Raw genomic sequence first — 26,931 nt, 5'->3', positions numbered from 1 at the left:
AGCAAGGGAAGCTCAGTGGCCTGGAGTACGGGGTATGTGGAAGGAAGGGACAGGCAGAGAAGGGGACCGTTGGCCGGGCCGATCCCAGGGCAGCGTGCGCCCAGGTCCTGACGCTCGGCCTCTATCTAAACGACCATGGGGCAGAACTCCCAGCGGAAGGGCATTAAAGACGGGGGGACGTGATCTGATGTGCCTTTTTCACACCAGCCCCCCACTGCTGGGGGAACAACCCAGGACCAGAGGGGAGCCTGGTGGGGGCCCCCCAGCTCCTACAGCAGGTGTGGGTGGAGGAGACACTTCGGGAGAGGACTGGCCACACAGCGGGGCAGAAATGGCTAAAGAAAGGGGCCAGTAGGCACTCGGGGTCAGGGACTTGTGGCAGTGTCACCCCAGGCCCAAGGGAAGAATGGAAGCAGGGGTGACAGCAAGGGACACGGGGAGCCGCCGTGTCCAGGAGAAAGAAGCCACCACCATCACTCCAATGCTCAGAGCAGTGCCTGGCACATAGTAGGTGTTCAGGAAATATTTGAATAAATTCGCAGGTCCAGGGCTCAGGACGGAGAGTCCCTGGGGCATGAGATGCTGGCCCTGCAGCACCCCCCGCCCCCTCGGTGGCGGTCACACCCTTTGGGGTCAAGATACCCTTTTCCATCTCTGTTCTTGCTGGGCTGCGAAGTGCCATCCGGTAGCTGAAGGGGAATTTGGGTTAGATGACGGGCGGGCAGGAGGAACCTAAGGCGGGTGGAAATGCCTGAGGACGCAGAGCCCTGACCCCTGGGCGGTCACAGCTACTTCCCTGTGTCAGCAGACCCTTCTCTGTGCGGCACATGTGTCCCCTTTCCCACCAGGGGCATTCACGGTGGTTCAAGAGAGCCCCCGCCCTCTGTGTGTGGGACTTGGGGGCGGGTCTAGAAATAACACCCTTTTGTCCACCCCCACCTTCAGAACCAGTGGGGAGCTAGATAAAAGATCAGAGCACCCACTTGGCCACTGACGGGCTGATTTGGGGGCGCCCGTTGACCCTGCAGGCACAGTGCAGGACCCCAGCACCCCCACTGCATTTGTCCCCCAGAACCGTAGCCTCCCCCTTGGGAAGGGCTGGGCCTGCCCCAGGAGGCCTTGCGGACAAGCACGCCGTGTCCGGAGCCCTGGGCTGGGTATTTCCACGCTGGCGTTCCGGCAGCCTCTGGAAGCAAGTGAGGTGTCATTTGCCCTGAGACCGGTCCCTGGTTCTTGATCCCGTGACTCCATTTGTGGCACCAATGGGGGTGAGATCCCTGTGAGTCAGAGTCCCGGGGGGCACTCCTGTCTTCCATTCCATTCCACTCTAAGCACCGATGTTGGGCCCCCCGTGGCGAGCTAGGTGTGGGCATCGCACGCGCCCCTGGGCTCCTGCCAGTTGTCCCCAGGGGCAGAGACTGGCTCCCTCGCCACCGCAGGATTCCTGAAACTCAGGACACTTGACGTTTGGAGCCGGATCGTTCTTTGCTGTGGACGCTGTCCTGGGTTCTGTGGGGCGTTTAGCAGCGTCCCTGGCCTCCACCCGCTCCGTGTCAGAAGTGCCACCTCCCCACCCCCCAGGATGTGACAACCTAAGCTGTCTCCGCACCTGCCCAGCGTGCCCTGGGGGAGAATGCTGCTTCAGGCCCTGCCGTGCCATGCGGGGCGCGAGCCACACGCTTGAGATGTGGCGACTTAGAGTTGAGATGTGCTGTCAGCGTAAAATTGACACAAGATTTTGAATACTTAATATGAAAAAATATGTATAAAATATCCACTCGTAATTTTTTATACTTGTGATTCATGGAACTGAGAATATGTTCAATATTTGGGGTTAAATAGAATATATGATTAGGATTCCTTTGACCTGATTCTGTTCTCCATTTCCCACGTGACTGTAGGAAACGAAACTTTAAAACTGCACACGCAGCTTGCATGTTTCTCCTGGACAGCGGGGTCTGGAGACCAAATAGCGCGGGTTTCGTGGGAGCACGGGCCGCAGAGTCACGTCCTGGCGTCACTTCCCAGCTCTGTGACCCCTGGAGAGCCACCAAACCTCTCTGGGCCGCCCAGCTTTTGTAAGTGGTGGCCACTTTTCTTCTAGACCTCAGATAAAAGTTTGCAAACTCTGGGGTAAGACCCCGAAGCCGGGTTGTTTTCTGAGCCGGTTGTGCCGTGATGGGCCCTTCTGTGGGACTTGGGGGTGTTCTCACAAATAGGGTGGCACCTCGGGCCACCTCCTTTTCTTCCTTCAGTCCCAGAGAGCCAAGTGTTTCTTCTGGATGGAGAGAGTCAGCCTCCTCCTCATCCTTGAATGTGAGCGGAGGAGCAGGCAGGGGCCTGTGCCAGGCTCACTCCCCGTGGGTAATTAGACCCCCAGGTGGCAGGCGGCCTGCCTCTGCTTTGCTCCCCCGCCCCGCCTCGACCCTTCTCCTCACACACCTCCCTGTCTGCTTACCCGTGATTTCGTCTTCCCTGACACTTGGCAGGCTCCCCATCTAACATCTCCCCTTCTGTTTTGGCATCTGAACCCACGAACAGTTCCCAGGCAAGGTCCCATCTGCATTGTGACAATTCGTTCTGTATTCCGTTGCCCAGACTTAAGGCCTCATCGGCACAGTCTCTAAGTAGGGAAAAGCGCCATCCGAGAAAAGGAATCTTTTCATTACGGCCCGAACCGCGTAGAAGCAACTGCTGCAGATGCGGTGCCAGCGCGAGGCTCGGAGGCAATGCTGGTAATGCCAGCAAATGCCACAGCAGCTGTGGTGTCGTCCCGCCATGGTCCTGGCTCTGGGGACAGTGAAAGGGAGGGAGGCCTGGAGCCAGCTCTCCCCAGAGCATCCTCCTGGGCCAGAGTCCGGCCTGTCAGCACAGCGTGCTCTGAAGTGGCGTGTGTACCCAGCGCCAGGGCCCCAGGGAGGGGGCCAGAGACCTTCCTGGGAAGGTTTCACCCAGGGGGACATGGGGCCTGCCTGGTGACAGGGGAGGGAACGTGTGGGCCATGGGCAGGCGTCTCCACGGGCTGAGTTACTCACTAGAAACGGGGACACATTGAGTGCCTTCCAGTATGAAGTCCTGGACGCCCTCCCTCCGCCCCTGCCACCTCTGGGAACAAAAGGCACCTGATGCACCAGGTTTCCAGGCTGGTGGCTCCTCCTCAGGACTGAGGCCTTTGGGCCACGTGTTTAACCTCTCGGAGCCTCAGCTTCCTGGCCTGTGAGATGGGGATAATGGAGTTGTCATGATGGTTAAAAATAGAGACTGGCACACAGTAGGCACTTAATAAATGGTAGATATTATTATTACTATTACTATTATTATTATTATTATTATTATTTTGAAACCTTGAAAACTGTACACCTCCATTTTTCATCAGGAGGCTGAAAGCCCAGGATTCCTAAAGCCAGGAATTTTGGAGAAGGGAGCAGAACAATTATAATAGCAATCAGAATCAGAGGCTAGATTCCAGAGAGCACCATGGTCAAACTCTGGAGCACACCCAAGTTAATACTTTCTCACAGCATAATGATGGACCTCAGTTTCCTCATCTATGCAATGAGTGAGTTTGGACCAGAGCTGGCTCGAAGGGCCCTTCCCTTCTGACTTTCCGTGGTTCTCAGTCCATGTAGTGGGACTACAGTAGGAGGGACATTTGGGTGTAGCTGAGCCTTTAGTCTGAACAAATTTGGGGTGTGGGATAGAACTCAGTAAAAAGACACTGCAGTACCTTTTGCCTCTTAAAATTGTTAAGAGGAAATTGCTCCTTATGCCAACTGCAAAGATGGCCATGACTCACATCCAGGACTGCCATGGACAGTTGCACAGCTTGTGCACTGTCCAAAAGTGCATTGTTGGTGAGTTGAATGGGGAATGAACTCCAGCTGGCATTCTGTTTCTCACGTTGTGCAGTTTAGTGCAGGGCTGCAGCCACCTGGGAGAGGAGGCCCCTCTCTGCTCGGTTGCCAGATCCTATAACAGAGCATTAGGGGTGTTTGGAAGCAGCCCCCTGTTTGGACCATGATTGTGAGGAGATGTGGTGGGGGTTGGGAGGGGAGCTATGCAGGATGATCTTACACTGAGAAGCCTCGGGGCTCAGAGAGGATGGAGATTTTATGGAGGGAGGCTCAGGCAGGCTTGGGAATAGTCAAGGGGCTCCAGGGCCAGCCAGAGAGCGAGAGGCCAAGGTGCCGACCTGGCCCATCAGCACCAGGCAAGGAGAGAGAAAGGAGACTGTCTCCAGCACATTGCCATCCCCTCCAGGTCCCTGAGCCCTAACTCGCCCCTCCTGCCTCAATCCCCGGCCCTTCGGACCTCTGGGTTCTCTCTGGCGCAGGGGCTGCTGCTGGCCCTTCCTCCGTGCCTCTGCCGGCTACCACCCCAACCTCGGCACCAGGAGGAGCTAGCGGGCCAGGGAGGGCCTCCGTCACTCTCATCGGCACATGGCGGTTTCAGAAAGCCAGCGTCCGAGAGCAAGGGCTTTGGTCTCTGGGCATGTGGCCCGTCGGCCACCTGCTTCCACCAACCAGGAGCCCGTGCCTGGTCAGTGCCGTCCATGGGTGGGCTTTGCCTGGAGCAGGAAGGAGAGCGTCCCCCACTCGTGCTCCGACCCTTGTCTGGGGGGGCAGCAAGTCCGCCCAGAGAGCGTGGCAGACCCGCTGCCCGGACGGGACCACCGGCTCCCGGGCGGGCAGCTTCTCCGTCCACTGGGACGAGCGATCCCAGACGCCCTAGTCTGGCAGCCCCCATTTTTTGGGCAGGGAGATGGCTGCTCCCCCATTTCATGGGACAAGCAGCCGTGCTCTGGGAGCTTTTAGAAGCAAGTGGGCGCCAGAGCTGGGCCTAGACCCGCAGGGCCCCCCGGACTTGGGAAAAACTGCTACTCTCCCCACTTTCAGTCCTGGGAATGGGGGCAAACAGTCCTCATCTACTGCAGGAAACTGAGCCTTGGACAGGCCCGATGAGAGCAGCAGAGGGTCCTGTCCCCACCAGAACCACATACTGGCCAGGTGGCGGTTCTTGCGGTGATGGTGCTGCTGCCGGGCAGTCGAAAGGTAACTGCGGTGGGCTTCCAGGAGGAGAGGGAGCTGCGAGGGGTGGGAGCGTGCGGACCAGTGGGCCCAGCCGCACCTGCCAGGCTGGCAGATGTCGGTCCCTCCTCCCCGGCTGCAGACCCTTCCCCAGCCTGTTGTCACAGTGGCTCTTTATTCTCAGGATCTGCGCCTGTGGCCTTTCCCGTCGCGGACCCAGCTTGAGCAGTGTCCTGTGGCCAGGCCATGGGCCAGTTCCCTGTCATTCTTCTACCTGTGAGGCTGCCTCTCAATTTCTATGTCCACCTACCCTTTGTATCCAGATGAAGAGCACAATAAATGTCGATAAGTGAATGTGTAATGAAAATGTCCTGCTAAAGAGGAATTCTGAGCCCTTCAAACCAAAACAACAAACAGCTTGATTAAAAAATGAGCAAAGTGAGGAGGGCACCTGTGGGGAAGAGCCCTGGGTGTTCTAGGGAACCGACTTGACAAACTTAGAAAACAAGAGAAGAGAAGAGAAGAGAAGAGAAGAGAAGAGAAGAGAAGAGAAGAGAAGAGAAGAGAAAAGAGAAAAAGAAAGAAAGAAACAGAAAAAATGAGCAAAGAGAGGTGCCTGGGTGGCTCAGTTGGTTAAGCCTCCGACCTCGGCTCAGGTCATGATCTCACAGTTTGTGAGTTTGACGGCTCGGAGCCTGGAGCCTGCTTCAGATTCTGTGTCTCCCTTTCCCTCTGCACCTCTCCTGCTTGTACTCTGTCTCTCTCTCTCTCAAAAATAAACATTAGAAATTTTTTTCCTGATGAACAAAGACATTTTTCTCCAAAGAATATACACAGAAGACTGATAAGCACAAGAAGAGATACTAGCATCACTCATCATTAGGGAAATGCAAATCTGAACCACAATGAGATACCACTAAATTCTAGGATGGCTGTAATCAGAAAGACCGACGGGGTATCTGGGTGGCTTGGTCGATTGGGCACCCAGCTTCTCATGATCTCTCACCTAGTGGGTCCGAGCCCGCGTCAGGCTCTGCGCTGACAGCTTGGACCCTGCTTTGATTCTGTCTCTCCCTCTCTCTCTTCCCCTCCCTACCCCGCTCATGCCCTCTCACTCCTTCAAAAATAAATAAACATTTAAAAAAAAAGACAGACAATAATAAGTGTTGACAAAGGGGTGGAGAAGTTGGAACCCTCCTACGTTGCCAGTGGAATGTAAAATGGTGCCACCACTTTGAAAACAAGTTGGCAGTTTCTTAAACACATACAAACAGTTACAGTAAGACCTGAGTTCCACTTCTAGGTCTATGACTAAAAAGAAAATTGAGAACATAGGTCCACACAAAAACTTGGACACAGATGCTCACAGTAGCTTTTTCTGTAGTAGCCAAAAAGTGGAAACAACCCAAAAACCCATCAGTGATGAACAGAGAACCAAAATGGGATCTCTCCAAACTATGGAATATGATTCAGCCATAAAGAGAAATGAAGTACTAACAACATGGACAAACCTTGAAATCAATACGCTGTGTAAACAAAGCCAGACACAAAGACACTATGTGCTGTAAAATTCCATTTGGGCGAAATTTCTAGAAGAGGCGAATCCCATAAGGACAGAAAGTAGATTGGCGGTTGCCGGGTGCCAGGGAGAGGGAGGAGTGGAGAGTGGCCACTGACCGGTAGGGGGTCTCCTTTTCCGGGTAATGAAAATGTTCGGAAATTAACCGGGATCATGGTTGCACCACTCTCTAAACACCCTAAGTCTATTGAATTGTGTGCTTTAAATTGTCAAACTGTATATTATGTGAATGACCTCTTTTAAAAGCAGTTTTTTTTAAAAAACCCTCAATATTAAAAAAAAAAAAAAAAGCTGTCCAATTAGCAAATGGGCAAAAGACATGAATAGGCATTTCACCAAAGAGGTGATACAGATGGCAAATAACCACATGAAAGGATGTTTCAAGTCTTTTCGAAATTCAAATAAAAACTGCAGCAAGACCCCATTCTGCATCGCATGGAACAGCGAAGAGGAAACGTAGTGAAAACACCAACCTGGTGAGCGTGGGGAGGAACTGGGCGAATCACACATGCTGGTGGGAACGTCAGTTGGCACAGACGCTCAGGAAAATAGTCTGGCAAGTCCTTTGAAACCTAATGACGGGCTCCCTCTGTCTCCAGCAGTGGCACTCTTGGGAACCCCGGTGAAAGGAAGACACATTTTCACATCAAAACCTGTACACAGATGTCCACAGCAAGTTTGTGCGTAATAACTGCCCAGACACCCGTTAGTGGCTGAATGGCCAAGCAAATTGGTCCACCCAGACCAAAGAAGAGAGCTCAGCAGTAAAAAGGAATAAGCTATTGGGGCGCCTGGGTGGCTCTGTCCATAAAATGTCCAACTTCGGTTCAGGTCATGATCTCACGGTCCGTGGGTTCGAGCCCCTGCATTGGGCTCTGTGCCGACAGCTGGGAGTCTGGAGCCTGCTTCAGATTCTGTGTCTCCCTCTTTCTCAGCCCATCCCCCACTCATGCTCTGTCTCTCAAAAATAAATAAAACTTTAAAAGAATAATAAAAAATGAAAAAAGGAATAAGGTATTGATTCACTCTGCAACTTGGAGGACCCTGGAAGAAATTATACTAAGTGAAAGAGCCGATGTCAAATGAACGGAATTTCTTTTTTTTTTTTTTTCAAAACTTACCACCTTAACCATTTTTTAAATGTTCATTTATTTTGAGAGAGAGAGTGTGTGTGAGCAGGGACGGAGCAGAGAGGGAGGGAGACAATACCAAGTGGGCGTCCTGCCATCAGCACGGAGCCCAATGCAGTGTGGGGCTCGATGCCACAACCCTGGGATCATGATCTGACCCAAAATCAAGAGTTGCTAAACCAACTGAGGTACCCAGGTGCCTCTGAACAGAATTTCTTTTTAAAAAGTCTTCTACGGGGGCGCCTGGGAGGCTTAGTGGCTCAGCCCGCTTTGGATCCCTTCTCTCTCTCTCTGCCCTCCCCCACTTGTGCTTGCTCTCTCTCTTTCTCTTTCTCTCTCAAAAATAAATACATGTTAAAAACATTTTATTTTAATGCTCTGCTAGTTTTCTGGTCTTCACGAACACTTCATTTTGACTTGAGGTTTAAATGCTGGTATGTATGTGTGGACCTGGCATCGCTATCCTGTCCCATCTCAGCCTTGATGGTGAGTCGCCTGGTAAAAGATTTCCTTGTCTCTAAGCAGAAGCAGAATCTGCTGCCTGTCACCTACTGTCACCTCCAGACGTGCCAGGTGTGACTGACTGGTACGCGTCCCCCACCTTACCCTCTGAGTGAGAAACGCAGCAGAACAGGGGTCTGGCACGGCCCCGCCCCGGACCCCGGAGATCACACACAGCAGACGGCTCCATGCTGGTGCTTGTCTAAGGTGACCGGTTGGAACCCCATCTTTGTTGGGGGGTGCCCGCTGGCTGGGCTCCTGGCCACGGCTGCTGCCACGAGCAGAGCCCTCGCCAGGCATTCCTGCAGCTCTTTCTGCGGCCGGCTTGGTGGAGTAAGGGCATGTGGTGCCCTCAGCACTGAGTGGCACGGGGGCTCAGCAGCTGTGCCCAGCAGGCTGTGAGCTCGGAGGACCCCGGAAACCAATCAGCCTGAAGGGAAAATGTACAGAGAATTTTAGAAGATTAGACAAAGGGGCGCCGGGGTGGCTCAGTCGGTTAAGTATCCGACTTCAGCTTAGGTCATGATCTCACAGTTTGTGGGTTCGAGCCCCGCGCCTGACTCTGCTGACAGCTCAGAGCCTGGAGCCTGCTTCCGATCTGTGTCTCCCTCTCTCTCTGCCCCTCCCCATTTCACTCTCTATCTCTCTCTCTCAAAAAAAAATAAAGACATAAAAAAAATTTTTTAAATAAGTAAATACATGGGGTGCCTGGGTGGCTCAGTCAATTAAGGTCCTGCTTCAGCTCAGGTCATGATCTCGCGGTTCGTGGGTTCAAGCCCCACATCAGGCTCTGTGCTGATGGCTCAGAGCCTGGAGCCTGTTTCAGATTCTGTATCTCCCTCTCTCTCTGAGCCTCCCCTGTTTGCGCCGTCTCTATCTGTCTCTCAAAAATAAATTTAAAAAAACATAAAAAGTAAATACAGAGAACAAACTGAGGATGGAAGGAAGTGGAGGGGCGGGGAAAATGGGTGATGGGCATGGGGGAGGGCACTGGTTGGGATGGGCACTGGGTGTTTTATATAGGTGATGAATCATGGGAACCTAATCCGGAAGCCAAGAGCACAGCGTATACACTGTATCTTAGCTAACTTGACAGTAAATTATTTTTAAAAAAGATGGATTCTCGTGCAGGGGGAAAGAGCACGAGCAAAGGCCCGGTGGTAGGAGTATGGACTGCGCTGACAAGACAAAGTGAGGAAAATGGGCCTCCCAACGGACAAGTTTTCTTTTGAGGAGACACACAAAATAACACCAAGCCTCCCAACTCAGCCCTACCTCACACCATGACTGGCTTACTGGTTTAAAGTGACGGTGTAGTAATCCTGTATCGTCTCTGACCAAGAGTGCTGTGCGCTATTCTAGCAGCTTCCGGGAATACGCATTGCTTATGAGTGGTCACATTAGTGTCCTAGGACCGCTGTGCTACGTGTTGGCCTAAACAACACAAATTTATGCTCTCGCAGTTCTGGAGTCCAGAAATCACCATCAGCAGTGTTGGCTGTTTCTGCAGATCAGGGGGGAATCTGTTCCACGCCTCTCTTCTAGCTTCAGACCTGTCCCGTGTCCCCGTGGCTAGGAAATGCTCTGTTAAGCACGCCCACTTAGCTGCAGGCTAGGCTTTCTGCACGCATCACTGCCAACCCCCCTTGAGGGATTCGCAAGGATGTCTTTACATCCCAGCTTTACAGATGGAGCTCTCCCTACCTCTTGAGGCTACAGGATGTCTTTTTTGGCCTCAGGTCACTTCTTGAGACTGTCAGTGATGCCCCAAATGCCTCCACTAGATGGCGCTGTGGTCCGCCTCACTATTAATTCACAAAGGGTGGCAATTCCAGGGACAGAGGTTTCTGACTTAGGTCATTTGAATGCACCTTTCAAGAACCAGTGGTACTTTAATCTACTTGGTATTTTTCTTGGGGCGCCCGGGTGGCTCAGTCAGTTGGACTCGGATCATGATCTCATAGCTAGTGAGTTCAAGCCCTGCGTCAGGCTCTGTGCTGACAGCTCAGAGCCCAAATCCTGCTTTGGATTTTGTGTCTCTGCCTCTCTCTCTCCCTCCCCTGCTCATGCTCTGTCTTTCTGTCGCACGCTCAAAAATATATAAACATTTTAAAATTTTACTTAGCATTTTTCTTTAAACTCCCTTTTAAAGTGCCTGTGGGAAACCATTATTTCTTTGCCATAAATAGATGACGAGCATAAACTTCTTTTTTAAAACCCTGTTAACGGTTTAGAATGGTGTCTAGTACATTGAAAGAAGGCAAATAGAGCAACTGGAACAAAACAAGTTGGTCTGCGTGTGCCCATCCCGCAGAGCACAATGCAGTGAAATGCTGTCCTGGGCTTTGAAGACAGAACAGCCTCCTGTCCCCTAGGTGCACACGTGTCTGTGGTTGGGAGGTCCCCTTCCTTCTGCGTGTGGTGGCCCTGACTCCTGGTTGGAGCCAGGCCTGGGCCCCAGGCGGGCCCTGTCTTCCCCTCCTCCACACACATGGGAGAAGAACCCTAGGAAGTTGGAACTAAAGTGTGACCCTTTGTATCTTGGTACCTCTGATGCCTAAGAAAGCTACTCGGCGGAGGGTGGGGGGTGGGGGGGAGGAGGTTCACCGGCACAGGGAGCCCTGTGACAGTCAGGAGTCGTGAGCTTCCGTGACAACCAAGATGGGCAGTGGACCTGGACTAAATCTCTTAGCTTCTCTGGGCCCCTTGTCCTGAGGGTCCAAAGCAGGGTGTGGTGGGTGCCATGTTCCCCTTTGGCCGGTGCACCCCCACTCACCTGCAGGCACATCCCAGCACCCTGCCCCTCTGAGGAGCCATATCCCCCCTTGGGATGGCATCTTGGGCAAATGCTTTGGTCCCTCTTTGTTGTCAGAGCTGGAAAATATCAGGGTCACCCTCCCTCTCGGATTACCCATCTAGCCAAACCAAGTAAGGTTCTAACAGGTCCCAGGGTTCTTGGGTAAAAGGCCAGTGGCCCTGGTCCAGCCTCCTGGACCTTCTGGAGGCACAGACAGATCTGGGCAACTTGCCCCCTGCTGGCCCCTCGCAATTCTCTGTCTGGTTCAGGTGGCCCTGACCAATTAGGTGTTTCGTTCTGCTCTTATGATCTAGAGTTGTCTGTGGCATTTTGCCCCAAATGGTGACTGTATATTAAAGATGACACCAGCTGCTGTCACCGCCCCCTGAAATCTCAGTGGATGAACCCATAGTTCAGTCCCCACTTGCCTGTCGTCTGATTAGGAGCTGATATGTAAGAGGCTGCAGGATACCAGGCACAGTCGTTGGCACAGGGACCCTCCCCCACCCCCCGTGAAGGCGGCAGACACGACCCCGACCTTCGGGGAGCCTCCTTTTTCTGTCTGACAGGGACACTCATCCAGAGCCTTTGTCGTCTCTCCTCAGTACTGTACCTGGAAGGCTCGGTTCTTGTGTTCGAGGACATCTTCCGACTGGTCGCGTTCTACTGTGTCAGTAGGTGAGTACGCCTGGCCCACACAAGGGCCTCTGGTGGCAACTGACGTTGATGCCCCCTTGGGTGAGGGGGAGGGTCACAAGGGAGCCCTCCCCCCCCGAGGGAAAGGTGTGGCCCAAACGATGCCCAGACAAGGGACGGTCCCTGGCTCTGCCCTGGTAACCCTGAGCAAGGTGTTAGCTCTGATGCTATCTCCGTCTGGCCGGTAAGGGCCCCTCCCTCAGCCCCACCTGCCCCCCACGCCCCGCTCACTGCCCCTCCCCCCAGCTTCCCGTGCTCCAGCGTCCAAGACCGCCTGGGGTCCCCTGAGGACCTGACCCGCCCCGTTGCAGGGGTTATAGATGGCACTTCCTGTGGGGACAACAGGAAGGGTGATACCCCTCAGTGGGACCGAGCCTGTGATCAGTGAGTCGCTGCTGGGTGGGGTCAGTGACTGCTCGCCTCCCTCAGAGCTGCCCTGCTTCCTCAGCACGGGCTGCAGGCCTCTAGGAACATAAAAAGATATTTTGGTGCCATGATGGCTTCAGCTCCAGGGCCGTGACCATGGCTGGACAGGATGCCTTGGGCTCCAGGGCCCCAGGCCCACTTCTCCATGCTTCAGACACACCGTCCTTGCCGCCTCCAGTGAAAACCACGCTCAGCCCAGAACGCTCTGCCCACCTCCCGGGACCCTCCTGGGCCGCAACGGGCAGGGAATATGACGCCTGGTAATGGCCGGCGCCTGGTGAGGCCTCTCGGGCACCCAGCTCTGCGCTCAGGGTTTTCATATCCATTACCTTTGTGAATCTTGCAAACAGTTCCCTGAGGGAAGTTCCCATTTCACAGATGGGGAAGCTGAGGCTGAGAGAAGTCCCTTGTTCAGGTCCCGCAGGTGGTAAATGGCAGGATGGAGATTCAAAGTAGGTAAATCTCCAAGGTCCGTGATCTTTGCTACCACCACCCCCCCCCCACACACACACACACACTGTGTACCTCTCACAATAATTTCAATGATCTATCATGTTCTCTCCAAGGCAGAGCAGCGGGGGCCCCCTGGCCCTCAATATGTCATGGCCTGACCAGCTCTCGGGGAGGCAGGCCCTTTCCTGTTCTGGGAAGTTCTGGTCTTAGGAGGGGGTGCCCAGCAGAACGTTTGGTCCTTGGAGTGAATAAACGAACGACATCATTGCAGAGCCCAGTACGTGAGCTCGTTTCTCCATCTCTCTGGGAATGCCAACCCCGTTAGACAGATGCCAAAGGGAGCGGTGAAGAAGTGGCATGCCGCCCAACAGCTAGTGGGCGCTCTGGTTCTGTTTCCGTGGGTTGGGCTCTGGGAGCATGTGCTGGGGTAGTGACTTTGTCTGTGTCCTAGAGCCCTAGTTACCAAGTTCACGCTGCCACCTTCCAACCTTTCCACCTCTTGTTGCCGCTTCTCTACATTCCAGAAAAGCAGGTGCCTGTTGGCCCGCCCTCAACGGCTCAGGGAACCCGCGAGATCACAGCCTGTATGTCTCAATGTCAACGTACTGTCTGGTGTAGCGCCAAGGCCATCTGTAAGGAGTGAGAGGCTGTGGGAGCAAGAGCCCCAGGCTGGGAGCTGGAGACCGTTACCTAGCTGTCACCCGGCCTCTCCCGGCTGCGGATGCCTTATCTCTCAAGGGGGTGGTAGCCAAGATCCCGTCTCTCAAGGGGATGGCAGTCTGGAGCTGGAACTTTCCTTTGGGAGCACGCGCTCCCTGCTTCCCATCCCCATGCAGGAAGGACATGGGCCCTGCTTCAGAGTTCTCCCCATAATGTTCTGGGCAGCTGGTCATCTGGTGTGAGCGCTCAAGAGAGGTTCCCAGACCTGCCTGGGCTTTGCAGTTGTCCAGGAAGCTGGTTGAAGGTACAGACTCCTGGGGGCGCCTGGGTGGCTCAGTCAGTTAGGTGTCCGGCTTCAGCTCAGGTCATGACTTCACGGTTTGTGAGTTCAAGCCCCCACATCGGGCTCTGTGCAGACAGCTCAGAGCCTGGAGCCTGCTTCGGATTCTGTGTCTCCTTCTCCTTCTGCCCCTCCCCTGCTTGTGTGCTCTCTCTCTCTCTCTCTCTCTCTCTCTCAAAAATAAACAGTAAAAAAAATTTTTTTAATACAGACTCCTGAGGTCTACCCCAGAGATCCTGACCCAGCGGGGCTGGGCCAGGGCACAGCCATAGCTTGGCTGGGGTTCTCCTAGGGACATGCATACAACTGGCACAAAAGGACTTGGTCCCAAGGAGAGAGCAGCAGGAGGAGGGGGACCAGGAGGGGGGAAGGAGAGAAGCCCAGCAAAGGTGCGATTGCAGGGACCCTCCAGCCTCAGCAGGATCCCAGGGGCTGCTCTGGAGCACAGGAGGGACCTCAGGGCTGTCCACCTTAAAGCCAGCAGGGCCGGGCTTTTGTACCCACCAAGCCACCCGGCCAGCCCCCAGGGCAGAGACATTTGTGGCTCTCCATCTCCAGCGGGGCCGACCGTGAGGCTCCAGCCTTCAGTACAAGCCTCTGAGGGTCACAGGTGCTGGTCCCCAGAAGCAGACCCCACGGAGGCTGGGTGATGGGTGGACAGGGATAGTAAGGGGCATCTGGGGGCCAGGTGGGGTGGCAGTGACGGTGCAAACGGCTGCAGCTGACCAGGCGTCTGTGTTGAGTCAGGCTGGTCTGTGCTCTGCCCTCAAAGTTCTTTCTAACCCTACTGCGGGAAGGCTGGCAGCAGGAAGCTCAGGAATGGCCGTGTGGGAGAGCCAGACACAGGGGTGGGGGGATGAGACTGAAGGCCTCGAACGCCGCCCCCAGGAGCTGTGGGGACACCCTTCTCCGGCTGCTGGGAGCCCCCCTGCAGCTCCCAGTCGGGCTGCACTTTAGCTGGCCTGCGTGGCTGCAGCAGGTGGCGGAATGGAGGCCAGGGGAGGCCCCTGCCCCGACGCCGCTGGAGGAACTGAGAGGGGGGGGACAGCCGCCGCAGGAAGGAGCCAGGGCGCAGAGGAGCCAGGCCAGGGGAATGCCGGGGCTGCTTCCCTGGACAACAGGAGCGCGGAGGCACTGCGTCTTTTCTGGAGCACCTACTATGTGCCGGGCACCTGACTAAGCTCCTTACAAGGACCAAGAGGAAAAAACAAAACAAAGGACCAAGAGGATACCCCCTCAGGACAGCCAGGGGTGGGAGCTGGTAGCCTCGTGAAGTGGGTGCCATTAACCAAAATGAGGAAGGAAGGGTGGAGACCCTTGGGTCTGACCACGCACTGCTGTGACTAAGCCATTACCCTCCTTCCGCTGGGGGACAGGGTGGCAGGCTGGTCCTCTTTGCCTTTGAAGAAAGCTGTGTCTGGGGCTGCCTTCCCAGCTTCCTGGGCCAGGAGCCATGGTCTTACCTGGGGGTGGTCCGGGGGAGCGGGGCGGAGGGAAGGAGCCAGGCCACCCTGGGAAGCGCCCATGAGCTGAGCTCTCAGGAGGAGGAATGAAACACACAAGCCCCCGCTAGGTGCTGGCGTGCGCTGCCAGCATTTACCATGCCCCGGCTCACTTAATTCTCAAAACAACCCCGCAAGAGGGCATCGTCCCCCCTCCGTCAGACCGGGAAGCTGAGAAGGAAATGACATCGGGCCAGGACTGGCAGCACTGGGGTTTTCGTGGGGTCTGTCGATTCCAAAGTTCAGGCTGGTTTTCACCTTCTCCCTCTCGCTCACTTGAAACATTCACCAAAGTAGGGCGCCTGGGTGGCTCTGTCAGTTAAGCGTCTGACTCTTGATTTCAGCTCAGGTCATGGTCATGTGATTTGTGAAATTGTCAAGCTCCATGTCGGGCTCCGTGCTGACAGTGCAGAGCCTGCTTGGGATCCTTTCTCTCTCTCTCTCTCTCTTCCCCTCCCCAACTTGCACTCTCTCTCTCTCTCTTTGAAATAAATAAATAAACTTTAAAAATTTTTAACTAAAAGTGTACCAAAATAAGATCATGTTTTTCCGTCTACAGTGACGAACACTCAAAACCACAAAAGTTGGCCAGGGGCTCTTAGGGAATGGAGTTGGGGTGCCATGAGGGCATTGAGGGAACTCATACATACTGCTCACGCAGGCCAGGGCATTCCATGGAAGTAAACATTCCCAGGTCACCCCAAAGCTTTACAGGATCTGGGCGGGGTTGCCCAGCCCTCAGGGGAAGAGAAAATTAGCATAAATGAGATAGTACACTTGGTATGTGGTGTTTTTCATTCCTGGGTACCAGCCCATTGTCATAGGAGTGGGGTGTAACACAAAAATATATTTGGTTTGGTCTTTGTCCCCATTCCCAACACCAGGTTCCTAAAACCCTTGGGATGTCCTAAGTGACAGGGTGTCTTTTGTGTGTCATCATGAGCCCCTTTCATGATACCTGAATTTGTGCCAAGAGCTGACCTAGGACCCCCAGGGAGCCTCAGGATGGGCCGGTCACCAGGAAGACCAAGTGTTTAGAGGGCTGGGACTTGCAGCCCCACCCACCCACCTCCCACATTCCGAACACACTGAGGTGTCATCGGGAGGGTGGCGTGCCCAGAGAGGCATCCAAGCTCGGTGCCCTTCCCCATACCTTGCTATGCCAGGCACCTCTTCGGGCTGCTCCTGAGTTGTGTCCTTTATAAGCCAGTAAATGTAAGGAAAGTGTTTCCCTGAGTTCTGTGCACTGTTCTGGCAAACGGAAAACCTGAGGAGGGGTCTGTGTGAACCTGCAAGTTACACCCAGTCAGTCGGGGCAGTACAGGTGGCCTGGGGCTTGCAATAGGCTTCTGAAGGTGAGGCCGAGTCCCTAACTTGAGGGGTCTGCGCTGATTCTAGGTAGTTAGCGCCAGAATGGAATTAACTCATCAGACCCCCTGCTGGTGTGTGGAAAATCGCAAAATTAGTGGTTATTGTTAGAAAACGCCCTGGAGGGGGTCATAAAATCAGTCTACTGGATCAGGACTGCTCTCCTTTTAAAGGAGATGTGAGACGAGACTGGAAAATATCAGAATGTGTCTCACATAAGTTGGAATAAGCCTAGTTTTGCTAAATCCTTGCTTTAGTTGTGTATGAATGTGTATGAGGAGGTGTGAGGGAGAGAGTGTGTGTGAGCATACACCCCGTCGTGATGCCAAGTGCATGTCTTGCTGGCAGTCATGGTCAAAACGTTAGAAAAACACTGACTAGAATAGAGGCCTTTAGGGAGGGGCATCTCCTGCCCTGGGAGGCCCACAAGCTGACCCACCAGCGTGGGGGTGGGGGCAGGGATAGTGGAATATTCATGCTTATTCCATTGGAACGTTATTCCATTTTTTGAATTTCTATTTTCGTGAATGCTTTTTAAGGGACTTAATAGTCCATCATATAAGGCATATATATATTCTTATATACACGTACACATACGCACAACTGGAGAGGTGCTTTATTTTTATTTGTTTTGATAGCTTTTGTTTTGGGGGCTGTGATTCCCAGCCCAGACTGTGTCCATCAGGATCCCCTTGAGAGCTGGTGAAAAATAGGGCCCCTTGGGGCACCTGGGGGGCTCAGTCAGTTAAGCATCCGACTCTTGACTTCGGCTCAGGTCATGATCTCACGGTTAGTGGGATGGAGCCCGCACTGGGCTCTGCGCTGACAGCATGGAGCCTGCTTGGGATTCTCTCTGTCCCTCTCTTTCTGCCCCTCCCCTGCTCACACATATATATATATGGATATGGATTCCTGGCCCACCCCCAGACCTGACCCCGGGAACCCATGCATGTAGATCTGGGGATCTGCATTTTTAGCTGCTCATTCATGGGATTCTGACCCAGAGTTAAGTAATACAAAGGTGTTAATACCTACCCATATGCTGTGATAGAGTTACCATCACCATCATCATCATCATAGTAATAATATCATGTGCCATGAGGCCTGCAAACACCTAGCTCAGTGCCTGGCTCATAGCGGTCACCCAACAAACACTCTACCTGTGGGTGCTTTGCCTTGGATCCAAAGACGCAGCCCTTGGGTGAAGTGTTGAATTGGTTGATGTGTCAGGAAGCAGGGACAGATGAAGTCCTTGAGCAACTCTGGGTTATGGAGCAGGAGGGGGTCCGTGATGCAGCCCCAAAAGATATGTAGAATCTAAGTAGATGTAGTTGGTGGGGGTGGGAGGGGCTCCCTCTATGCAAAGCTCAGAGGTGCAGAATAGCAAGGCACAGTCCCTATGGGAAAATAAGTGTGCCCTTTGGGGAGGTGGCCAGGAGGCCCCTGAGTGCAAGAGAAGGGTCTGCGGTGCAGCAGTGAGGAGCTGGCAGGAGAGGCAGGGGCAGAAGCCAGGCCAGGGAAGGCCGTGGGCACAGGGGGCCCAGGCTGGCGGTGGTCTGCAGCCACCACCGCGGCCTTTTGAGCAGCACACAGAGAAAAGGGGTGAGGGGTATAGGAGATTGTCCTGGTGGCCAGGATGGGCACCAGATGAGCTGAGTGACTCTGGGGGCCATTACGTCATACATAGTGACCAAGGAGCGCCTGGAAACCCTGCTGGCAGGCCAGACGGCCAACCAGGTAAACTGAGGCAACACAGGGATGAATTGTCCCATCCTTCAAAGTTAGAGATGGGGTAGTGGTGGTCTGAGGTGGGAATGAGCACTGAGGGTGCAGTCTGGGTCTGGGCCTGGCCTGCCTGGAGGGGCCGACTGGTAGCCTTCACTGGGGAAGCCTGACTATGCGCTCACCGGGGAAGCCCAACTGTGTGCTCACCAGGGAAACCTGACTGTGTGCTCACCAGGAAGCCTGACTGTGTGCTCATTGGGGGAGCCTGACTGTGTGCTCACCAGGAAGCCTGACTGTGTGCATACCGCCCGTCTCAGTGTGGACCCGCAGTGGTTATCAGGCAGAAAGGGGCGACTCACTACCCAGAATAGCACCAGTAAGGGAAGTTTCCTGGGCTTCCCACAGGCCAGGAAGACCAGGGAGAAGCTGGTCCCACCCCCAATCCCGAGCACAGTCTCCCATTCCTCCAGGGCCCTCAGTGCTGGCACAGGACTAAAGTGGACCAGCTTCTCCCTCGGCCCCAGGGCTCAGCTCCTTGGTCCCCAGGGAAGTTTCCAGACTGCATGGAGACCCAGCAGCCATCAGGGTTGCTTCCTTTATGGGCTGTGGGGCCACAGAATGGACACGCGGGTCCCTCTCCCCGACATGACCTCCGACCTTTCCTGTCTCCGCAGAGATTTGCTGCCCTCCACGCTGAGGCTGCCCCAAGCCATCCTTGAGGCCCGCAGCTTCATGGACCTGGAGACCATCTCCAACCTGGGCCTGGGTAAGTCCCCGCCACACCTCAGGGCGGGTGGCAGGGCTTCGGATATGGGGCCTCAGGACTGCTGCCCACCTCGCACAGGGGTGCCCTTGGGCTGTGACCAAGCTGGATGCTGAGTCCCGCCCCTCCCCCTCCCCAGGCCGCTGCGTCCCGGAGCCTGGAGATGCCCCCAGTTCCCAAAGTGGCACTCTTTACAGCTTCCCAGGAGGTCTGACGCACAGCCTTGCTGGGTCTGGGGAAGCCGGGGCCAGTCAGGGCCAGCACAGGCTGACCCACGGTCAGGACGTGGCCCTAGGAAAGGCCAAGCCAAACTCCCAGGCCCGTGTCAGCTGACCAGAGCTGGGCACCAGCACTGCTCCAACCCTGGCCCCCGTCCAACCCCCTTCACCAGAAGGAAGGCCAGGAACGGGATTGTGAACTGAATTCGGGATGGCTCACGGCTTGGTAACTCACACAGGCCAAGTGACCTCTCCTCTGAGGCCGAAAGTTGTGCAACGACACATTTCAGTGCCTCATACTTGCCTGACATCGTCTTGTGTAGTCCTTGTGTCCCCACGTCAAAGATACAACATCGGGGGCGCCTGGGTGGCTCAGTCGGTTAAGCATCCAGCTTCGGCTCAGGTCATGATCTCACGGTTCGTGGGTTCAAGCCCCACGTCGGGCTGTGTGCTGACGGCTGGCTCAGAGCCTGGAGCCTGTTTCAGATTCTGTGTCTCCCTCTCTCTCTGACCCTCCCCTGCTCATGCTGTCTCTGTCTCTCAAAAATAAATAAAAACCATAAAAAAAAAGATACAACATCGGGGCGCCCAGGGGACTCAGTCATTTAAGCATCTGTCTCTTGATTTCAGCTCAGGTCATATCTCACAGTTGTGAGACCAAGCCCCACGTTTGGGCATGGAGCCCACTTGGTATTCTCTCTCCATCTGCCCTTCACCCACTCATACATGCACGCATGCTCTCTCTCACTCTCTCAAAATAAACAAATAAACTTAAAAAAAAAAAAAAGATACAGGGGCTCCTGGGTGGCTCAGTCGGTTAACGCCTGACTTCCGCTCAGGTCATGATCACGAAGTTTGTGAGTTTGAGTCCCACGTCGGGCTCTGTGCTGACAGCTCAGAGCCTGGAGCCTGCTTTGGATTCTGTGTCTCCCTCCCTCTCTGCCCTTCCCCCATTCTCTCTCTCTCTCTCTCAAAATAAAGATATTTTTTAAATCTCTCTCTCTCTCTGCCCTTCTCCTGCTCATGTGCTCGCTCTCTCTCTCTCAAATATAAAGAAAAAATGCAAAAGCAAGTCTGACTGAGCACAGCTGAGAAACTTGTCCAAGGCGGCCCAGGCAAGAAGAACAAAGCTGGGTTACGTGCCCAGGGCTTTCTGACTCCAAGCATGACCCCTGCACTGCCCCTCACCTGCACCTCCTGACCTTCACAGTTGCTTTGCAGCGGTCAGGGGCCAGTTCAAGGCCAGGTCAGTAGGGATGGAGCACAGGCTCCATCTGGAGAGGTCTGCTTCTGACAGCAGGGGCCCCGTGGGTTTGGGCAGTGCTGTGGCTGGACCAGCCCTGGGTTCTTACTACATTTGCAAGACACCCTTCAGCAACAACCAGCAGGAGACTGAAAACATAAAGGTTTATTAAGAGTCTGTCTTAGAGAACAAACAGGGGGTTGATGGAGGGATGTGGGTGGGGGATGGGCTAGCCGGGTGGTGGGTACTAAGGAGTGCACTTGTTGGGATGAGCACTGGGCGTGGTACGGAAGTGATGAATCACAGAATTCTACTCCTGAAAACCAATACGTTAACTAACTAGAATTTAAATAAAAATCTGAAAAGAAGAAAAAGAAAGGTTTATTGGTTACAAGACCTAGAAACTACATAGCACCCCTGGGGCCCCACAGTGAGGTCATGGGGAGAAAGCTCACGTGGGCCGGGCGTTCTGCTTTTTTGGAGCCTGACAGTGGAAACCTCGGGTTTCTCAGGCTCCCTCTTCACTGGTGAATTTAAAGCATGAGGGGATGGGGCGCCTGGGTGACTCCATTGGTTAAGCGTCCGACTGTTGATTTCAGCTCAGGTCATGATCCCAGAATCATGAGGTGGAGAGACTCTCTCGCTCTCTCTCCTCCTGCCCCTCACCTGCTTGTGCATGCCTGGGTGTGTGAGCGCTCTCTCTCGCTCTCTCTCTTTCTCTCAAACAAACCACAACAGGGGAATTTAATGTATAGGAAGAGAGAAAAAACAAGTGACCCAAATGGTCAGCTGTCTAAATCAACCAAGATCTCCAGAACAAAGGAGCCTCCGTGGAGGAAGGCAGCCCGCTGTTATCTGGTCTTGTGACAGGCAACGTGTCTATTCAAGATCTCGCTGAAGGACGCCACTTTGGAACGCTAACTCGGCAATCACAGCTTAAGTCAGGCACTTGTGTTAAGAAAAGGGGGGAAAACGGTAGGGATTGCACAACAGGCAGGTTGGAAGGCTGCCCAGGGGCTCCCTGAAGGTTTTGCTCACCTGGAGGAACGTGGCTGCCCCCCGCCCCCACCAGCCCTAGGCACATGCTGTGTTTAAGAGAATCTGCTCCTCTTGAGGCACGTTCCTTTCTGGAAGAGACAAGCCCTTCTGTCCTGGGAGTGTCTGACCTCAGGCACCTTAAGGAAGCAAAGAGAGGTTGCTGTAGGGGAAGACCGTGACATTTCAGATTCGTCTGTCAGCACTTGCTTCCCTCAGAAGGGGATTGAAATGAAACGCGGGTATGCGGCAGCCTAGTAACCGTTCCAATTAGGTTCCAATCAGACCTGGTGGCCCCCGAGGCTGGAGGATGTAAAGCAAGGTTCTCCAGAATCATTTTTCCCTGTGGCTAAGAAAGAGTTAACTTTTCAGCCCGGCCCAGAATGGGCAGAGACCCCAGAGCCAAGAGGGCACAGCCCATCACAGGCCAGAGGTGCCTCTGAGATGCGTAGGCGTGGGCCTCCTGACCTTCACCCCGTAGCGATGCTGCCAAACATCGCAGGGAGTGGCTTTGCCCAGAGCCCGGGTGCATGGGGCACTGTGCACTGGGCGTCTCTCCTTGTTGCGGGCAAGGCGTTCTCGTGACAAAGAACTGAAACCCCCTCAGACTAGCAGAGATAAAAGGGGACATGGTGAAGGGACACTGGAGAGGCTCCAAGAAACAGCAAAAGGCTGGCCAGGCTTCACGTGCAGCAGCGGCTGGGCCGCCGGCTTCCTCCCTGCCCGCGGGTCCCTGACTCCACCTGCCTCCCGGCCGGGCTCCAGCCTCACGCCACCTGCTGACCTTGCAGTTGGAAGAAGTCGTGAGGATGTGTGTTTCCTCCTACTGCCGAGTGTCTGCAATGTCATTTTTCTGGCATTCTACTCACTTTTGACACCATGAGTAGAATGTAATAAAAATCCAAATCACAGCCAAGCCCTGGTGCTCGGGCAGCAGTGATGGGGCCGAGCCGGAGATGTTTAATTGCAGGGTCAGCACCGCGTGGCGGCCCAAGCGGGTGCTCGTTGCTCATGACAGAAGAAAGTCCAGGTTTGGCCTTGGAAAGGCTGATGTTTAAGAGGAGGGCAGGCGGCAGAGGTGGCGTCTCGGGGCCACAAGGCTAACACGGGGAGCAGTCCGGCATTAAACTGCATGCAGGTGACTTTTAGCGCAATGGGAACCCAGAGAAAGTGATGGCAAGCCGGAGTCGGTCGGATTTGCGGAGGTTCTCAGACACGCTTGCAGTCTATATATGCTTAATATATTTTTATGTATACTTATTTTGAGAGCCAGAGAAAGAGAGAGCACATGTTGGGGAGGGGCAGAGAGAGAAAGCGGGGGAGATAGAGAATCCCAAGCAGGCTTCATGCTGCCAACGCAGGGCCAGATGCAGGGCTCGAACTCCCGAACCGCAAGATCATGACCGGAGCTGAAGTCTGATGCTTAACCGACTAAGCCGCCCAGGAACCCCCTATGCTTCATATTTTAAAAATACGTTTAGAGGACGCACATGTTCCATAGCACTCCCAAGTTTGCATGTTATTCTCTTTTTCCTTTACATTATACAATGATAAAGTTCCTAGTTATTAAAAATTCACTGAAAAGTCACGTATGAGTGATTGTCCAACAGCGCGTCTCGGGGATGCGGCAAAAATAGTTATTTGCTAAACTCGGAGGACTTTCGGGCTGTTTCCATGACATCTGGGCTGCTTTGCTGCGCTGACTCTCCCCCTCTCCGCCCTGCCACGAGTCCGGGGCTCCCCAGGTGTGAAACCTTCATCATCTTTGCCCTCAGAGCCCACAGCCCAAAAACGCTGCTGGCCCAGCCCCTCTGACGATCGTAGGACGGGGCACCTGGCAAGACACAGAAGATGCTGCAGAGCTGGCAAAACACCTGCCTGGGTCCCCAGCAGCACAGAGCCCGTGAAGATGCGGGTGCTCAGGGGACTCCGGCGACCGAGCCAAGGCTTGGCGGGGTGCCAGCGGGCACAGGCGCCCCCCTTTGCCAACCACTAGCCTTGCATGACAATGTTCCGGTTCTCCACTGGCCTTGGCATTCTAGGCTACAGAGAACGTACCTACTTCCCTTTTCTGTTTTTCAGCATAAAGGCCTGCGCTGCCTCTGTGGTTGCCTAACAGGCCCCAGACCCTGCGACGCAGCTTCTCAGGTCCCAGCGCCCCCCACCCCTCACAGTGGCCTTGGCTTTGAAGCCTCTGCCCTGCCAGGGCGGAACCACCAGGCCTGTCTTAGGGGCAGGGAGCAGTCCTTTGTCACCCAGGCCCCGGGCCCATCGTTCTGAGCCCCAACGTCTCCTCCTGCCTGCGTGGTGGAAAATGTGTTTTTTTTTCTTCCTGTGCATGATGGACCCACCTTGCTATGCTGAGGCAGGTGGTCCAGCTGGTGGGCCCTCTGCTTCTGGAGCTCCTCAACCCTCTTTTTGCTTTGTTCCTCCCGTTTTCTGGTCTCTTCCTTTTTTTTTAATTTTTTAATGTTTTATTTATTTTTGAGAGAGACAGAGCGTGAGCAGGGGAGGAGCAGAGAGAGAGGGAGGCACAGAATCCAAAGCAGGCTCCAGGCTCTGAGCTGTCAGCACAGAGCCCAGTGTGGGGCTTGAACTCATGAACCGTGAGATCATGACCTGAGCCGAGGTCAGAAGATTTACTGATGGAGCCACCCAGGCGCCCCTGGTCTCTTCCTTTCTAGCCTGTAGCCATGCTCTCATGGTTCGGGCCATCCACATGTTGCCATCAAGTGACCCTTGCCCATGTCTCTCAGAACCCTGCCTGTCCACCCTGGCGGAGCTAACCTGCCCATGTCAGCCAGGCTTCTGGAAACACTCGAATGAAATGCTGTTGCTGCCTTGTGCAAGTTCACAGTCTGGAAGAGGTGGGCGGGAGCCAGACAAAACCTCAGAATTCCAGTCCCGGCTGTGGTCACTTGGGTCAGGGTGGGCACCAGAGCTGGGGGAGTACAGAGGTCTGAACGTGTCAGGAAAGCTCCGCCAAACAGGTAACCTTTGACTTGTGTCATGACAGATAGTAAGAGTTTGCCAGGGAGAGAGAGGAGGAAAAGAATTCCAAGCAGAGGGAATGGTATTAGCCAAGACCTCAAGGTAGAGCAGCAGCCCATGGCATGTTCAAGAAGAAATGAGTGGGGTAAATCCTCACTAGGTGAAGCTGGAAAAGATGTACAGTGCCAGATCCCACAGGCCTTGAATGCCAGGCTAAAGGGTTGGCAGTGAGGGACGCCTGGGTGGTTCAGTAAGTTAATGATTCTTGATTTCTGCTCAGGTCATGATCTCATGGTTTGTGGGATGAAGCCCCACATCGGGCTCTGCACTGACAGCGTGGACCCTGCTTGAGATTCTCTTTCTCTGCCCCTCCTCTACTCGCACAAGTGCTTGCTCTCCCGCCCTCTCTCTCTCGCTCGCTCTCTTTCTCCTCTCACTCTCGATCTCTGTCTCTCAAAATAAACAGTGAAGGGCCAGCAGTGATTCTGAACAAAGAGCCACCAAGCCCAGCATGGTGTCCCAAGAAGGAAAATGGATGGGGCCATGGGCAGGCTATGGCCATGATCCAAATGAGCAATGACGAGAACATCCAGGCGTAGGCGGCAGTTCTGTTCACCGTCTACCCTAAGGAAAGTCTTCGAGCACCAGGGACCTCAGCCCACACATGGGGCTGCGGCCCGTTCACCTTTGGGCCAGACTGGCTTCCCTTTGCTGGGAATACTTCCAAACGAGACGCCTTTGATCTGGTCCTGAGTGGTCAGGACTCGGTGCCTCTGATACTCACCTCTCAGGGCCAGAACATCTGTGTGCTTGGCGTGACATGGCCCAGGGCAGTGGATTTGTCACCCAGACGATCGTGAAGAACAGCCCTCCCCAGACGTGCGAGAGCCCAGAGGCTCCCCTCCCCCCCAGGTACCCCATGTCCTCAGGTGGTGGCTCTGACAGACCCAGAGCTTTGCAAATTGGGACCAGTCACATTTAAAGTTTGTTACTATGGAGACAGCTGGCCACAGCACTCAGGGTGCCCGACACCGGCTCTCTGCCCAGGACGGGGCTGAGCCGGGAGCCCCGCTCTCCTTCCCAATGCAAACGCTCACTTTTGGTCAGTGTCCCAGCAGCGCCATTGTCCCGGATGACACCCTGCTCCCCTAGATTGGGGTGGCCACAGCCCCTGGCCAGCAAGGTGGCCGGGTCTCAGGGCAGGCACACAAACGGCTGCTGTCGGCCACCATCTTGGAACGGCCTCTTTTCTTTCACCGTCAAGAGCCTATTGTGTGCTTACCACATCGCCAGTGCTGGGGCGCACACCACCCTCTCGCTCTGACCCTGGGACAGCAACTTACATGGGAAGTGTTGCAAGTTCCTATGAAGGAAGGCATGTAACACGGGGGCTGCGCACACAGGCCTCAGAACCGGCCTGACCTGGTTCAAATCCCAGTCCTCCGCTCGCCAGCCGGGGACCTTGGGCAGTCGTTGACTCTCTCTGGGTCTCTCTCTCACCTTCATGTAATAGGAGGACAGTATCAGGGCTTGCACCAGAGGCCTGTGGTCAGGCGTCAGTGCGATGATCCGTGGAAAGTAACCCACACAGCCGGACGCCCAGACGTGCTGGCCCCTCTTACTGTTCTTGATGTTATTTTTGGTACGTTTCTTGCTGATCCCTCCCGGAAGTAAGGAGCTCTGGATGGGAGGCTGGAGGCCTGGCCCCATCGCTCACAAGGGACTGTGCACTATCAGTCTCTAAAATTAACACGCTGAAAAAAAAATTTTTTTAAGTGGGGGGGGCGCCTGGGTGGCTCTGTCGGTGAATGCATCCTACTTCCACTCAGGTCATGATCTCACAGTGCGTAAGTTCGAGCCCGAGCCCCGTGTCGGGCTCTGTGCTGACAGCTCAGAGCCTGGAGCCTGCTTCTGATTCTGTGTCTCCCTCTCTCTCTGCCCCTCCCCTGCTCATGCTCTGTCTCTCTCCCTCTCAAAAATAAGTAAACATTTAAACAATTTTTTAAAACTAAATTTAAGTGAATTAAATTAACAGGCTGAAAAGGCTAGAGTCCCTGCTGCCTTCCAGGAGGAGCCCTGAGTGAGTCCAGCATGGCTGCAGACCATCCGGAATTATTCTCAGAACAAACACTGGACCCCTGGGCCCTTTCAGCTGCCATGTCCCATGCCCGTTACCCAGAACAAGCCTGGTGTGGACAGACCACATCTGGATAGGGACGGGCCTGCATGTGTGGCCATGGCTGTGGGCTGTCTGTGAGGGGTGGGTCAGGAGAGGGGCATGGGCTGGAAGCCAACCAGCAGGGGAGGACCCCCTGCTTTCTGACCCCCCCCTTCACCCCCCCACACACACACACGCAGGGCATGGGCGGTTTTCCTATTTTAGCACAGAGATCAACAGAAGCATTCTGCAGTGGACCGGTACCCCCATTTGGACAGTCAGGTCTGAGCTCACGGCCACGGTGCATTCTTACTGCACC

General features: G+C 54.5%; 1 protein-coding gene across 1 annotated transcript in view; it reads left to right on the top strand.

Annotated features, from left to right (window-relative positions):
* RIN3 (Ras and Rab interactor 3) overlaps window positions 1–26,931 on the top strand; it is a 120,191-nt gene that overhangs the window by 64,972 nt on the left and 28,288 nt on the right. The window contains exons 4-5 of the mRNA XM_029952417.1: window positions 11,640–11,712; window positions 18,879–18,970. Coding sequence (XP_029808277.1) covers window positions 11,640–11,712; window positions 18,879–18,970 — 165 coding nt within the window. The remainder of the gene's footprint in view (window positions 1–11,639; window positions 11,713–18,878; window positions 18,971–26,931) is intronic.

Source organism: Suricata suricatta, chromosome 9 (genome assembly GCF_006229205.1).
Source record: "Suricata suricatta isolate VVHF042 chromosome 9, meerkat_22Aug2017_6uvM2_HiC, whole genome shotgun sequence".
NCBI lineage: Eukaryota > Metazoa > Chordata > Mammalia > Carnivora > Herpestidae > Suricata > Suricata suricatta.
The sequence above is the reverse complement of the archived record's forward strand: the minus strand, read 5'-3'. Positions and strand labels throughout refer to the sequence as shown.